This window comes from Octopus bimaculoides, chromosome 24, assembly GCF_046866305.1.
Source record: "Octopus bimaculoides isolate indiv1 chromosome 24, ASM4686630v1, whole genome shotgun sequence".
NCBI lineage: Eukaryota > Metazoa > Mollusca > Cephalopoda > Octopoda > Octopodidae > Octopus > Octopus bimaculoides.
Genome location: NC_142951.1, coordinates 30852007 through 30866673, shown reverse-complemented (window position 1 = coordinate 30866673; position 14667 = coordinate 30852007). Strand labels below are relative to the sequence as shown.

Below are 14667 nucleotides of genomic sequence, written 5' to 3'. Positions count from 1 at the left end.
GAAAAGGAAGAGCATTAGTTCTGCTGGTGAAACCAGCACACCAATAACTGTGATCTTGACCGTCTCTTTCCTTTTTATTGTTTCTTCTTTAAACATTTGAGTTAGTAGCACTAAGGTGGGTACACTCCACAAGATAGACTGCTCAGGAGGTCTTTGTCTTTCTTTTTTAAGGTGATCAAGTGCTGCTTCTTGCATTAAAGTCTTGAAATAGTTGTACTTTTTCCAGCTCAGAAATATAGCAAATACTTCACAAGTTATCAAATTTACCATATTATTTTATCAACTGAAGTGATTCATGAGGAAATGCTTTAAACTTTTTGTTTTTGATTTCCTGTCAGCATGTTAATTTTTTTTTTTCCTTTATTTTCTTCCAGGAACACAAACCCACTCGTGAATTTTTCATCAAATGGCAAGATATGTCTTACTGGCATTGTAGTTGGATTCTAGAACTGCAGGTAACGTAGAGAATTTCAGTTTTTTTATTCTTCCATAACTGGTAGAAATAACATTGCTCTCCTGGATTTGCATCATATTTCATTTCTATATGTTTAGCTTTTTGATAAATATTTTTAATTTCAAATCACATCAAGGTTGACTCAAATTTTCTAAAAAAAATAGTTTGTGTTATCAATAAAATTTTCATTAATTATAATTAATCAGGAAGGGGAGTGCCTTAGACCTTTGCAGGTCTCCCTGCCAGATGGGTGAGATTGGTGGGGCCAGTGCCCAGCATAAATCTCTGCTTGTCTATGTCACTTTCTCTTCTTGAAAAGAATTTCTAATTTATTGGTATTTCATATTGCATTTTCAGCTTGATGTGTATCACCCAGCCATGTATCGAAACTACATGCGTAAAAATGACATGGATGAACCACCCCCTCTTGAAGACGGCAGCAGTTATGGTCAGAAGGATCGGTCAAACTTTGATAACATTGAAAACCTTGAAGAAAGGTTTTATCGGTATGGTGTGCGACCAGAATGGTTGCAAATCCATCGAGCTATTAACCACAAGTGCGTTGTTCTTCTGTTATAGTATTATATATCCTTTCTTTCACTCTAAAACCCACAATTAAAAATATTTGTACTCATTCATGCATAAACACTTAATTTGCCCCCCCCACACACACACACACACTTGGTTTCTCTCTCTCTCTCTCTCTCATATAAATATACTGAAATCTCGTGTGGTTTTTGAACAGGGTTACAAGAGATGGGAAAGTATGGTACTTAATGAAATGGAGAGATTTACCTTATGACCAGTCAACATGGGAATGTGAAGACACACTCAAGGACTTGAACCTTGACTGGAAGAAATACGTTGATGATTACGAAAACTTAAGGTATTTAATTCCTCTCACTTCTCTTTCCTCTCAGTGCACTTAAATGATTTCCATCTTCCTTGTAAAAAGAAGATGCAACTTATACTATTAGTAGATATTTGTACCTTGATTTTGTGTATATATGTCTTATACTCCTGTCCCATTTCAAGAATTGCTAGCACTTGTGGGGTCCCCCCTGCAGGAAAATTGCTCACAAGGTCCATGTGTCCTGCCTTTTTAAGGCAAGTAAGTTCAAATAGTGCTGCTTATTGCATTAAACTCTAAAACAGTTGTACTTTTTCTAGTTCAGAAATATAGCAAATATTTCACAATCTTACCAAATTTAACCCTCAAAGATGTCTCTTTAAATAGGTTAAACTGTCCACATTGTCTTTTGTTTCCTCTTTGACTCCCTAAAGTTCATTAGTTTCTTATTTCTGCATTATTTAAAACACTATATTGGCATTTATGGCAAGCAAAATAATGTGTGTTTTGTCAGCTTTTCCTAAATAGAAGATTGCAGAATCAATTGTGCATTACACAAAATATCCTAATACTTGTTTACCTGCCTTTATGTTGTGTATTAAAATGTGGCTGGAGTTGGCCAGCTCCTGTCAAACCGTCCAACCCATGCCATGGAAGGTGGATGTTAAATGATGATCATGATTATGGTTCATCTTTTGGCATTTGGTTAACATCAGTCTACAAGTACTGATTTGATTTCCATTGACTATGCCATTAAAAACTGTGCCCCAAACAGTTGATTGACTGAAACCAATTAACAAAAACATTAAATCAGTTAAGACAGTTTACCAGCGAGTCCTTGCCAGTTTTGATCAGTGCTCCGTTGTCTGAGTTTTATTGAACATTTTGATGAGAGATTGATAAAGTACCTTGTTGGTGGGGTGTCAGTCACAATTTTCACTGTTTGTGTGTGTTTTAATTTTTGTATTGTTTATTTTCAATTCTGCTTTATTTACATGCAAAATATCCTTTTTCCAGAAATATGATGTACGGAGGTGGTGGGGTCGATAAAAAGAAATCAAAAGTAAAGGGGAAAAAAATGAAAGATGGACGAGAATCGGATAATGTTTCTCGTACGCCACCCCTCTATCCTACTTCTGATGTAAGTAGCATATCGTTTCTGTATTTTCATTTTGGTACTTCTCTTTGTATACATGTCAGTAGAGGTACATAAAATATAGAATTTGTGGTTATTAATTTTAATGATAGTTTTCAAGAGATACATTGCTGTGATCCATATCAGTTCTTATTCAATGTAGTTCCCTGTCTAGACACATCACGTGATCATACCTTGCTCATGTTCTAGCTTTGGCATAGTGTCTATGAGTGGGATGTCTTTTACAACATGATCCACTTTACAGTGTGTGCTGAGTGCTTTTTATTGTGGCCCCAAGGCAGGGAGCTTGCCATGTCTTTGGTAGGTCTAAAGGCTTGCCTTGGCCCTATGTTATCTCTGTTCCTGCACTCACCACTTTACATTGTGCTAGGTGCACTTTATCATGGCTACAGCACTAGCAAGGTTGTCTTGTTTCCAGCAGCTACAGTCACTACTACTATGTCCAAGTGATTTTGTCATTGTATTAGTTTTATATGTAAAGTTATAAAGCTAGGCCTATTTGTGAGTATGCACAGCTTAAACAGGTCAAAGTATAATGTAAAAGAGGCCCCTTTCAAATCTGTTGAACATCAGGAAGTTTGGTATGAATATAAATAACACTAGAGAATTTAAACTGGCCATATCCGGTCAAAATATTCTACATGTTCTTTGTTCAAGCTGGTGAGATTTGGCCTCACAGCAACCCTACAATATCATTATAAAACTTGTTTCTTCGAACTTTTCTTTTCAGAGTTACTGAAGTTTTTCTCTCCTCTTATTTTCCAGCTCCGCAAAAAACTAGACATTCAGGCAGACTACATAGACTCTACTGGTGGTACTCTACATGGCTATCAGCTAGAAGGCTTGAACTGGTTACGCTACTCTTGGGCCAATGGCACAGACACCATATTAGCTGATGAAATGGGTCTTGGCAAAACCATTCAAACCATTACATTCCTCTATTCATTATTTAAAGAGGTAAGGCCATCGTTTAATGTATTTTACAAACAATAGACTTGTAGTAATCAGCAGGACAAGGATTTAATTTTTTTCTTTTCTTTTTCTTTTTAAAAACTGTAGGGCCATTCAAGAGGTCCTTTCCTTGTAAGTGCCCCACTTTCAACAATCATCAATTGGGAAAGAGAGTTTGAGTTCTGGGCACCTGAATTGTATGTTGTTACATATGTCGGAGACAAGGATAGTCGGGCAGTTATTCGGTAAGTCATTTCTCTGCTTTGTTGATTTTCTGCAACAGAAATTGTCCTCCAAGTTTTCTTCTAACCCTTACATTTAACTATGCATATTTCTTTTTAACCCTTTAGTCACACACATTCTGTTAGTTTGTGAGGTTTCTGTTCATTTCCTTGATTTTCTGCCACAGAAATTGTTCTCTAATTTTCTTTTAACCATACGTCTTTTAATTATATTTTTTTATTCCTTTCATCATACATGCTCTGTTTGTTTGTTTCAGAGAACACGAATTTTCGTTTGATGAAGGAGCCATCCGGGGTGGTAGCAAAGCCTGCAAAATGAAGCAAGGTTATAATGTCAAATTCCATGTTTTACTAACTTCTTACGAGTTGGTTAGTATTGATCAAGCTACTCTAGGATCAGTTGAATGGGGCGTTCTGGTAGTCGACGAAGCTCACCGATTGAAAAACAATCAATCGAAGGTCAGTTATTGATGAAATCATCTAAATGTTTCTGATTTGTTAAGATTTCTTTTCCAACTATTAACCTTTATCTTTAGAGATAAGATTTTTGGCCGTGTGGATAAGTCCACTTGGTGTTCATGTGGTTTCAGTCCCCACTGTGTGATACTTTGTCAAACCACTGCTTGGGGAGTAAATTTAGTAGATGGAACCCACCGGAGCCTGTATGTGTGTGTGTGAATGTTGACAAACCCACGGCTTCACTTGATTGAAACAGTGAATAATGTTTATATTCCTTGTTAATATTGTGATGGTTCCGTTTTGTACTTTTGAAAAACTTACAGAATATGAAATCTTTTTGTTGAGAAACCGGTACCTGTTGGTGACAGGGTGAGCACCCAGCTGTAAAATCTGCCTTAAATATATATCTCTGTCCAAGAGACATATATTTGAATGGCAAAATGAGTGAATCAGCAAGTGTGTACACAGAACTTTCATTAATGTTTTTTGTTTTGTTTTTCTTCCAGTTTTTCCGAGTCTTAAGTGCATACAAAATTGGCTACAAGCTACTACTAACAGGAACACCATTACAGAACAACTTGGAAGAACTTTTCCATCTATTGAACTTCATGAGCCCCGAAAACTTCAAGTAAATTTTCTTAACATCTTTTTAGCATTCACTTATGGTTTTCTCTTTTTTTTCTTTTGAATTATTCTCGGGATGTTAGAAAAATAAAATCAGGAAACAAAACTTAGATAGCCTTTTCACTTTTTGTTGAATTTAGGAATTGACAAGTTTTAAAGAGACTTTTCTGGTGTTGTTGATAAATTTAATGAAATTGATAGATATGGACATACAAACATGACGAATAGTTTTTACCCTGGCCTTTATGCAGCCTATTCCTTATGAAGTTTACAAGCAAAACAGTTACTCAGATCAGAAACAATATATCCTGGGATTGACATTTCCCTTTTGTTTCACATATAAGTTAAGATTGTATGTCATCTCCAAAATCTTGGTTATTTTACAAAGAAAATTTCTATAAAAAGGCTGGAAGAAATAGCAAAAATTGGAACGACATGTGAGCTTGATATTAAGGAATATTGCAAAATATGGCAGAAAGGATTAAAACTTTTCCCTTACATTAGAGTTCATAAAACAAATGTAATCAGAGGGCTTTTATTTGTGTGATTTCAGGCTGTATAGGACTGCCAGACAGATATGGTTTGTGGATTGTTAAGAAGTTAGATGAGTGTTGTGAAGGCATATAGTTTGACCAGGCCTAATTATCTCATTATGCCTTTTTCAGTAAAATCATAAATTGTTGTATCCTTGTTATCATGTGATATCAGTTTTATTTTTCTTGTGTGATTGCAGCGATCTTCAAGGTTTTTTGGATGAATTTGCTGATTTATCTAAGGAAGAACAAGTGAAAAAATTGCACGACTTACTTGGTCCCCATTTACTTCGACGCCTTAAAGCTGATGTACTGAAAGGTATTCCAGCAAAGAGTGAGTTTATTGTGCGTGTGGAGCTGAGCAACATGCAGAAGTAAGTAGGAACATCACTCGATCTTCTTGATTTAATAATTATGATATAACTTAGATTATTATACAAGTAAAAAATTTGTAAAAGCTGCTTTATGGAGAGAAAATAGTCAGCTTATTCTGTATTCTTCTTATCATTGTTTGTGATTCCTGTGTGACAAAAATTACAAATGATGATAAGAATTCAGATTAAAGAGATAAGAATCTCTTATGTCATTAGTGCGGTTGGCTTATCAAGTTTGTCTTTGATTTAAATAATCTCTCAGAATAGAGACTAATGTCTACAGATCTGTTTTGGCTTTGTTGGAAGACAAAAAAAGCTTAGATTGTTGTAGTCTAAACTTGATAATTTTTGCAATAAGAATCAAAAACACTACTTAATTTTAATTTACTTCTGTTTTGTAGTAAATCTGTCATAAATTTAGATTTGTTTATAGCTGTTTAGACATGACACTTTTACCAGTTGTCTTTGAAAATAAGCAAGGAGTAAGTTATAGATTATCAAATAAGTCAGCACATTATACATTTAGAACTCATCTGTTTCAGAGAATCTGATTTTACACTGGATTTTTGTTTTCTACTTTCTACAGAAAATACTACAAATATATTCTTACTCGAAATTTTGAGGCTCTTAATTCAAAAGGCGGGAATCAAGTATCTCTGCTGAACATCATGATGGATTTGAAGAAATGTTGCAACCACCCCTATCTCTTCCCTATAGCATCTGCTGTAAGTAAACACAAGTGCCTTATTAGAATTACTGTTGTGTAGAATTTTTGCATATCTATGAGCTGTTTCTGATTTTGAATTTTTTCCTCTCTTGCTTTTTAGGAAGCGCCCAGATTACCAAATGGTGCTTTTGAAGGGAACAGTTTGACAAAAGCATGTGGCAAATTAGAATTGCTGCAAAATATGCTTCGTTTACTGAAAGATGGCGGACACAGAGTGCTGATCTTTTCTCAGGTAAATATTTTGAAATTGTATTAATTAATATATTTCAGTATCTATATTTCTTGATAGTATTGTTTTTGTTGTAGTTTACTAGAAAATCAAAGCCAGAATTAGATTACTTTTGTTTGACTTATGTGTTCAAAGATACACAAATTTATTATTCAATCAGAAAAATCTTTTCTACACTAACCTTGCAAATTATCTAATGTATAGACATGTTATTTATAATGCAGCAATTTTACTAGTAATCATTTGGCTAATTGATTGTTGTAGATTTTGTTATTTCAAATTACTCTCTCTCAGACTGAAATTTAATGAAAATAAGATATCGATAGGTCTATGGCTTCCTTGCTGATTTGATTAAATAATGCTACAACTGTTCTCATAGGTGTTTCACTTTTGGGCAGATATTCTGCTCTTGCATAGCTTAGAATACATGTAAAATATAGTTTTACCAGGAAAAAGATGCGGAAACTATTTCTTGCTTTTCAATTTTGAAGTGTATCAAAGTATATTGTAGAAGTGCCTAGGTTTGCAGAAATTTTCACACCTTGTAGTTGTGGATAGGTGGAGAAAACTTGATTGTAGGTTTGTGAGAAATAAGAAAATCTTACGAAAAGTTAAGGAAATATGAAATGTGAAAGACTGCTTTTGAATGTTTTCCAGAAGATTTGCTAGTCATATATGATCAGTCAGCTGTTGACTAATAACATTTCTAATATTGTGAAAATTATTTTAGATGACCAAGATGTTGGACATTCTGGAAGATTTTTTGGAATTTGAAGGCTACAAATATGAAAGAATTGATGGCGGAATTACTGGATCGCAACGCCAGGACGCTATCGACAGATTTAATGGTAAATGCAGAACTAAACTAGCTCTTTGTTGAAATATCTGCATACAAGATTTGAATATTCTAATGGTTGCAAACTTAATTGCTTTAGATGAAGATTGTTAATTATAGAGACATTATTATATTTTATATTCATCTCTCCTTTTTCTTGTTGCACAGCTCCTGGAGCCCCTCAATTTTGTTTCTTGTTATCTACACGTGCTGGTGGATTGGGTATCAACTTGGCATCAGCAGACACAGTTATCATTTATGATTCAGACTGGAATCCTCATAATGATATTCAGGTAAACCTCCCTGTCTGTTGCTCTCTCATTGTCTCTGTGTCTCCAAGCTGTTTGAAACATTTTCTATTATGCAAAATGAAATGTTTATTCAATCAACATATAATTCTGAATTGAAATCTTACATAATTATAATATTTGCATGATTTTATTATCTATTTACCTAACTGAGCCTGGGCAGTAACACATTTTATGGAGGGCTCTAGTAAACAATTGTTCTTAAGTGTCTCACAGTATCTAAATATAAACGAAATCTTGTACAAGAAATTTCTTAATCACCTTCTCTCTTTTGCAACTGAGGTAGTCATGTATCTCTTCTACAGCAAGACACTCTGTCGTATTTTAACTTCTCATCACCTGGCACATAGCCATCAATATCCGCCCCCAGTTGAAGGGGTTGTTTGTCTTGCAAGTTAGTTGGTGACATCATTGGTGCTGCTGCCTTGTAAAAAGCACCCAATACACTCTGTAAAAGTGGTTGGCATTAGAAGGTCATCCAGCTGTAGAAACCATGCCTAAGTAGACATTGGGGCTTGGTGCAGTCCTCTGGCTTGCCAGATCCTGTCGAATCATCCAACCTATTCAGCATGGAAAATGGACATTAGATGATGATGATGATTTTCATATATTAGCTTCCTAGGGTCTGTGTTTGTTTGCTGGTACTTTGAAACTAAATATATATTCCTTTTCCCTGCCCTTTGTTTATAGGCATTCAGTCGAGCTCATCGGATTGGTCAAGCTAACAAAGTTATGATCTACCGTTTTGTAACCAGAGCTTCAGTTGAAGAAAGAATTACTCAGGTGGCTAAAAAGAAAATGATGCTTACTCACTTGGTTGTACGTCCAGGACTTGGCAACAAAGGAGGAACTATGTCAAAGCAGGAACTTGATGATATCTTGAAATTTGGTACTGAAGAACTTTTCAAGGAAAATGGTGAAAGTGGGTGTTTCGTTTTTAATCGAAACTAACCAAAAATTATAATATATGTTTATATATCTATATATATATATGTTTATATCTGAAAATTACATGCCAGTATGTGTATATATATATATTTTGTTATTGAAAGTTATAGTGCATGGATAACCTTTATCAACTGTTGTTATGCAATGTCATTGTTTGAATTTGATAGATAAGAAAACTGCAAGGAACTTGATCACCTGTTGTAAGAATTTAAAATGAATACATCATGCTTGAATCTCAAAAAGCTTCATGAATGATTTCACATACAATCTGCCATTGGGATTGTTTCTGGTCCTTCTTATTAGATACAAACCAAGTGTATTTCACTAGTTCTAAGGAACAAGATTATTTCTAGACGTTTACATGTACCCAATCATTTTCTATTTCTTTTCCTCTGTTTCTCTCTCTCTACCTCTCTCTCTCTCTCTCATTTTTTCCCTCCATAACAATCGTAATTCACCAAACACCTTGTCACTTTGTTTCAGACTCTGACTGGTCATGCTGTGAGTATTAACCACTTCACTATTTTTTTTCCAAATTAATCAACCAGGCATGTCCTTTGGTGCCTTCTCGTAAAGAATCTCTTCAGATAGACTCTTGTGAATAGATCTTAGCAATTTGTTTATAAAGCGTTTTTTCCATGTCAGTGTTTCTTGCTTTATTGCCACTAGTCTGTTGTAGATGTGAATGGTTAACGTTGAATCTGCTACAAGTTTCACTGTTGGTGTGCTATCCCCCTGGTTTTGATGGTATGCCAACCGTAAGCATATTTCTACATGGGAGCATTTTTATTAATGCTGCTGCTGACTGACTGAAGTTACAAGAAGTATTAGAACTTGAAAAAAAAAAACAAATGGAAGAATGCATTCACCTATGGCTTTACTATTTTCACATTAGTCTGCAAATTATTCTATATTGTTTATCACTTTGATAAACAGCTTCTGCGGATCAATTTTCTTCCATGTTTTAATAGTTTGGTTTGAGCATGACCGATGCTTTCTGTAGTATTCTTATTGAGTGGTTCCAAATTAGTTGTCTTAAATTCCATTGTATGCTCTGGCTGGATGAGAAATCAGATGTAAAATTTGCTAGTTGAAGAGTTTTTGTATGGAAGCAATCTTTAGTATTTTGTCCCCACCCCTTTTTTTTTTTTTTTTTAAACCATTTTGTATGCCAATGCTTAAATGAGTTTCATTCAGGAGTCCCTATCTGGAAGTGGTGATTCTTCAAAAGTTTAGAATATTATGGTTTGCTGGTGTTGGTTTAAATGTTTGATCTCATTGAAGTTCTAACTTGCACAGGTATGTCGTCGTGTTGAGTGGTTGGGTCATTATTGCTGAAAGGAGTCAAGATTTTGGTATGGCTAGTTGTTATTCTTACCACCGTATTATTCACTGATCCCTGGATGAATGCTACAAAACATTGAGTCGCCCGTCATTCATGTTGTTTGCAATACAGTAGTTGTATGTGAAATCATTGATGGCACATTTAATGTATACTGCATTCCAACAGGAGTTGAAGGCTATATGCTACTTTCATTGAAAAAAAAAAAAAAAAAAAATTAAAAAGAAAAGAACAAAAAAAAAAGAAAAAGAAAATTGCTCTTTCATGTTTAACTTAAACAGCTGTCCATTTCTGTGGTCAGCACATCACCTGTTAATCACGAGTATTTTGTGTATGAAAAGTTCAAACTTGATTGAAGCAACTATATAATTAATTAATTAATATTCCTCTTTCATACCCTTTTCCTGGTAAAATTTAATTAACAGAAAAATTTAATGCAGCTCAGGAAAAAAAAAAAAAAAAAAAAAAAAAAAATCAAAAGACCACCCCAATTTGGAAAACTCTTCCTCCATTTTAATATTTAAAATAAACTCTACCCCACTGAACAAAAGCTCCCTAACATGGAAGATATTCCATAAAAATCTTTTATATAAATTGTAGCTGATGGTGCCTACATCTTTTGACTGGACTTGTAGTTTACAATACACTTGTATCATGTGAAATCAACTGATAGCACATCAAAAATGTTAACTGCATTCCAACATAGTCTAAAACTGGCAAATATTTCCAGAACTATGTACCAAAGCAGTACCATATTCTGGGTGATAAGAACAGAAATATTGTCAGTTTGAAGGGCTTATCTGGACAAGCATTTGAAAGATCCTATCCCTGTGAGGCTTGTGGTGGTATCAAATTAAACAGCTTGCACTTTATCAAATCTGTCCTTTTTTTTAATGCTCATCAGCTATAGCTTCATTAGTTGTAAATAGTTCATGTGGCAGACACACCAGTAGTTGAACAACAATGCTTCTGATTGCTGGTTATGTACGTAACCTGCAACTTAAGCCATTATTCTCTGCCTAACAGTTATCAAATATTTTTCAAAGATATTCTTGTTTCTCTTTTTAAAGAGAAAGAATTAAACAGAAGTAATTCCAAACGTCACCTTTAGCATTTAAAATTTGTTTATATTTAAGACAGCTTAAAATAATAATGATCATGGGAATAATTTTTATTATTATTAATGAGGCAATGGCTCTTTACACTCAGAGTTCAAGTGCCGCCGAGGTTGGCTGTGATTTTTATTCAGGGTTGATAAAATAATTACCAGTCTTGTACTGATGTCAGTGTAACCAACTACCCCACCTCCCTACTAAAATTTCAGGTTTTGTGACTATAGTAGAAAGCATTAAAGAATTATTATTATTATTATTATTATGCGAGCTGGCAGAATTGTTAGCAATCCAGACAAAATTCTTAGCACATTTTGTCTGTCTTTATGTTCTGAGTTCGAATTCCGCCAAGGTCAACTTTGCCTTTCATCCTTTCAAGGTCGATAAAATAAGTACCAGTCAAGTACTGGAGTTGATGTAATCAACTAGCCCCCCCACCCCTCTCAAAAACCTGCAGGCTCTGTGCCAAAAATTGAAACCATTGTTATTATTATTGGCTTAAACAAGTGTGTTATGTAGTGGTTTAAGACTTTCAGTCTCCTTTCTCAATTTATTATATTTCAAACTATCAAATCTCTATTCACCTTTATGTAACTTATGAGAAGCCAATTGCTCGCTCAGCTGCACTAAGACAAGTGGATAAGTATTCCACTGATACCTGCAACCTTAGTGCAGTTCTCTGGCTGAATCAGCAAATGTGTGGCAAGGCTATATTTTTTGCATTAGAGGTACAATTCACCTGATGAGCCTCTATAGTTTCTATCTGCCCAATTTCATTCACTAGATACGGGTCAACCTGTGACCCTACAAAACGACATTTATCCAAGGTGTCAGGCCAGTGGGCTTGAACCAAATACTTTGTGGTTGTAAAACAAACTATTCAGTATATATATATATATATATATATATATATATATATATATAATGTGAACTCACATGTGCACACATTTATTTTAACCCTTTAGCATTTAAACTGGCCATATCCGGCCAAAATATTGTACCTGTTTTATCTTCTAACTGGCCAGATCTTGCCTATCTCACACTTACCTTACAATATTTCAATGTCATTGAAATCTCAAAGTTTCAAGGTAAAAACACGACTAATTCAAATCAATGTGAATAAATAATCATCAGTTTTGACAGAAAATTGATTGCTAAGGGGTTAAATTGCTTAAAAATGTAGTAGATTTGATCATTTGAAATTTAAATTGAGAAAGGTGGATGAAATCTGGAAATTACATAGATAACAAACACCTCAACACAAAAAAAATTTTCTACTTGTAGTATTAAATGTGCTCTGTCAGTCAATGTATAAATTGCATTTTCAGCTTCCAAATTAAAAATTGTGTTTTCTTCACTTTCATTTAGTTATATCAACGTTATTGGTTTCCCCTCCCCCTACAAATTGAGAAAAAAATTTACAGTTGAAATTGTTTAAAATATTGCATTTTTTCCATTTTAATAACCTGTTCATTCTTCAGTTGGAAGCTACTATTGTATGTGTGACTGCCAAACCACTGTTCTTTAATATGACTGCTGCCAATTTTCTTTCTTCAAATTAATTATTTGTAATTTTCCAGGTTTTTGTGTACACAAGTGCAGACATCTAGCTAAACACACACACATGCACATTAGAAGGCAGGTGGATTGAGAGAAAGATGTGATGTGATGTGAGAAAAAGGGGGAATAGAAGCAAAGTTGACAGATGCCAGATCAGTTGTTCGAGAACAATTTATTGATGTTGACTTTTATGCTGTTGTATTTTTTTTTTTCTTCTCCTGGCCTAGTTTGAGGCAAGCATAACAAGAGCTTAATACTGTCTCTGTAATGAAAATGTAACTGGCTGTGAAGCTACATTTTGTACATCTTATTATAGCAGTCATTTTGAGAGTAGAGAACCATCTGGGGGATGAGCTTGTGTGTAGCAATGGTCAGGCAGTATTTCATTTGTAAGTAGATACATACAGTATTAAGATGTTGATTTGGCAATCTGTATGTCTACTTTGTCTCTTTTCCTTTTTTTCTTTCCTTCACAAATATGCTTGGTTCTGAATTTATCTGTTTCAGAAATTCAACCCTAATGCATATATATTTGATGTTGAATTTCTCTTGTGCCTTTGGTTATACAGCTATATTGAAAGGTCCTCACGATCAACTTCATGCCAGTCTCTAATGTTTGTCACTGTAAAGTGACACTGCCTGAGATAGATGCCCTTGGGGAGACCTTCTCCAACCTATTCTCACCTCTCACTTCTTTTGCTTTTTTTTTCTTCTCTTCCCTAACCAGTTGTTTGTCCTCCTTATGTGAAATTTTTTTTGGTTCTAATAACAAGGAGTGTTATGGGTTCTCTTGTTGTGGGACAATCTATTTTGAAAATTTGGGGACTCAGAAAATAAAACTTGATAGGGAATGATTATAATGCCTAGACTCTCAAGAGTACATTAAAAGTGCTACTGTCACAATGAAACAATTTGGTAGACGTTACTGCTGAAAGGGCATTAAAGTGTATCAGCAGTGAAGAACCATTATTATATAACACAGAATGGTGGCTTTCACACTTTCTCCTTTCTCTCTATTGAATGAAATGACTTAGTTTGGAAAAAAATACAGTAGTTTGCATGATTACATAGGTTTATTGTAATATAAAATTGTATAAGATGATCTTTGCCAATTTTCTTGTTGTGGAAATTTGAGAAACCTGTTATAGTGGGGTGTGAACATGCTGTTAAAATGGACAGATCCAGTTGTATGAGAAAACTGAGGGTACATCTTAAGACAAGTTTCTCTGTTGGTACTGTTACTTCAAATGTCGGGTTGATGGCGAACAAACCTCAATTCATGTATGATAGTAATTGTCATATAATTACATTTGTTAAATCAAGCATGATTCAATTACACATAAGATTTTAGATGTGATTACTTAATCCAGCAATTATTTAGTTTTTTTTTCACTTTTGAATGGCTGAAGTAGTGCTGAAAAGGCTCACTTTTCCTGAAATTAACTTTGTTTCAATCACTTTTGTTCAGTATTTTTCATTGGTGTCTTTTGTTTTAGAAAGTTTTGTTCCTTGTGAAGCGTAGCATTGACATGTTCATCCTTGTCTTCACTGGAGGGCAACTTCAATTTGTTTCTATTTTTGAACAGATGATGATGAAAAAAAAATTGTTTACGATATCGAAGCTATTTCCAAGTTGTTGGATCGTACTCAAGAAGGCCAAGTAGAAAAGGAAATAGCTATGAATGAATATCTAAGTTCTTTTAAAGTGGCCAGCTATCAAGTGAAAGAAGGTGAACAAGAGGTAAGTAACAGTGTGCATATCATTATTTAATAAAAGCAAATACAATTGTTAGTTGGATGATATCAGAGAGAGAGAGAGAGTGAGTGAGTGAGTGGGGGAAAGAGTAAAGGAAGATGCAGAGAGAATTAACATGAGAAGTGCAGAATGGGTGTCTTTCTGAAAAATGTATTTTTAATGAATTTTTGCAGAGATTAGTTTTTTAAGTAGTCGATTGAGATTATA

The 14667-nt window shown here is 34.4% G+C and overlaps 1 protein-coding gene across 50 annotated transcripts in view; it reads left to right on the top strand.

Annotated features, from left to right (window-relative positions):
• LOC106871687 (ATP-dependent chromatin remodeler CHD5) overlaps positions 1-14667 on the top strand; it is a 98990-nt gene that overhangs the window by 53558 nt on the left and 30765 nt on the right. For 36 of the 50 annotated variants that reach the window (XM_089340828.1, XM_089340833.1, XM_089340827.1 and 33 more), the window contains 16 exons: positions 375-455; positions 812-1011; positions 1200-1340; positions 2322-2445; positions 3226-3417; positions 3520-3656; positions 3911-4112; positions 4619-4740; positions 5470-5643; positions 6230-6368; positions 6471-6602; positions 7330-7447; positions 7603-7727; positions 8433-8664; positions 9174-9191; positions 14291-14445. In XM_089340828.1, coding sequence (XP_089196954.1) covers positions 375-455; positions 812-1011; positions 1200-1340; positions 2322-2445; positions 3226-3417; positions 3520-3656; positions 3911-4112; positions 4619-4740; positions 5470-5643; positions 6230-6368; positions 6471-6602; positions 7330-7447; positions 7603-7727; positions 8433-8664; positions 9174-9191; positions 14291-14445 — 2292 coding nt within the window. The remainder of the gene's footprint in view (positions 1-374; positions 456-811; positions 1012-1199; positions 1341-2321; positions 2446-3225; positions 3418-3519; positions 3657-3910; positions 4113-4618; positions 4741-5469; positions 5644-6229; positions 6369-6470; positions 6603-7329; positions 7448-7602; positions 7728-8432; positions 8665-9173; positions 9192-14290; positions 14446-14667) is intronic. The other 14 variants (XM_089340810.1, XM_089340803.1, XM_089340802.1 and 11 more) reach the window with 1 other exon arrangement.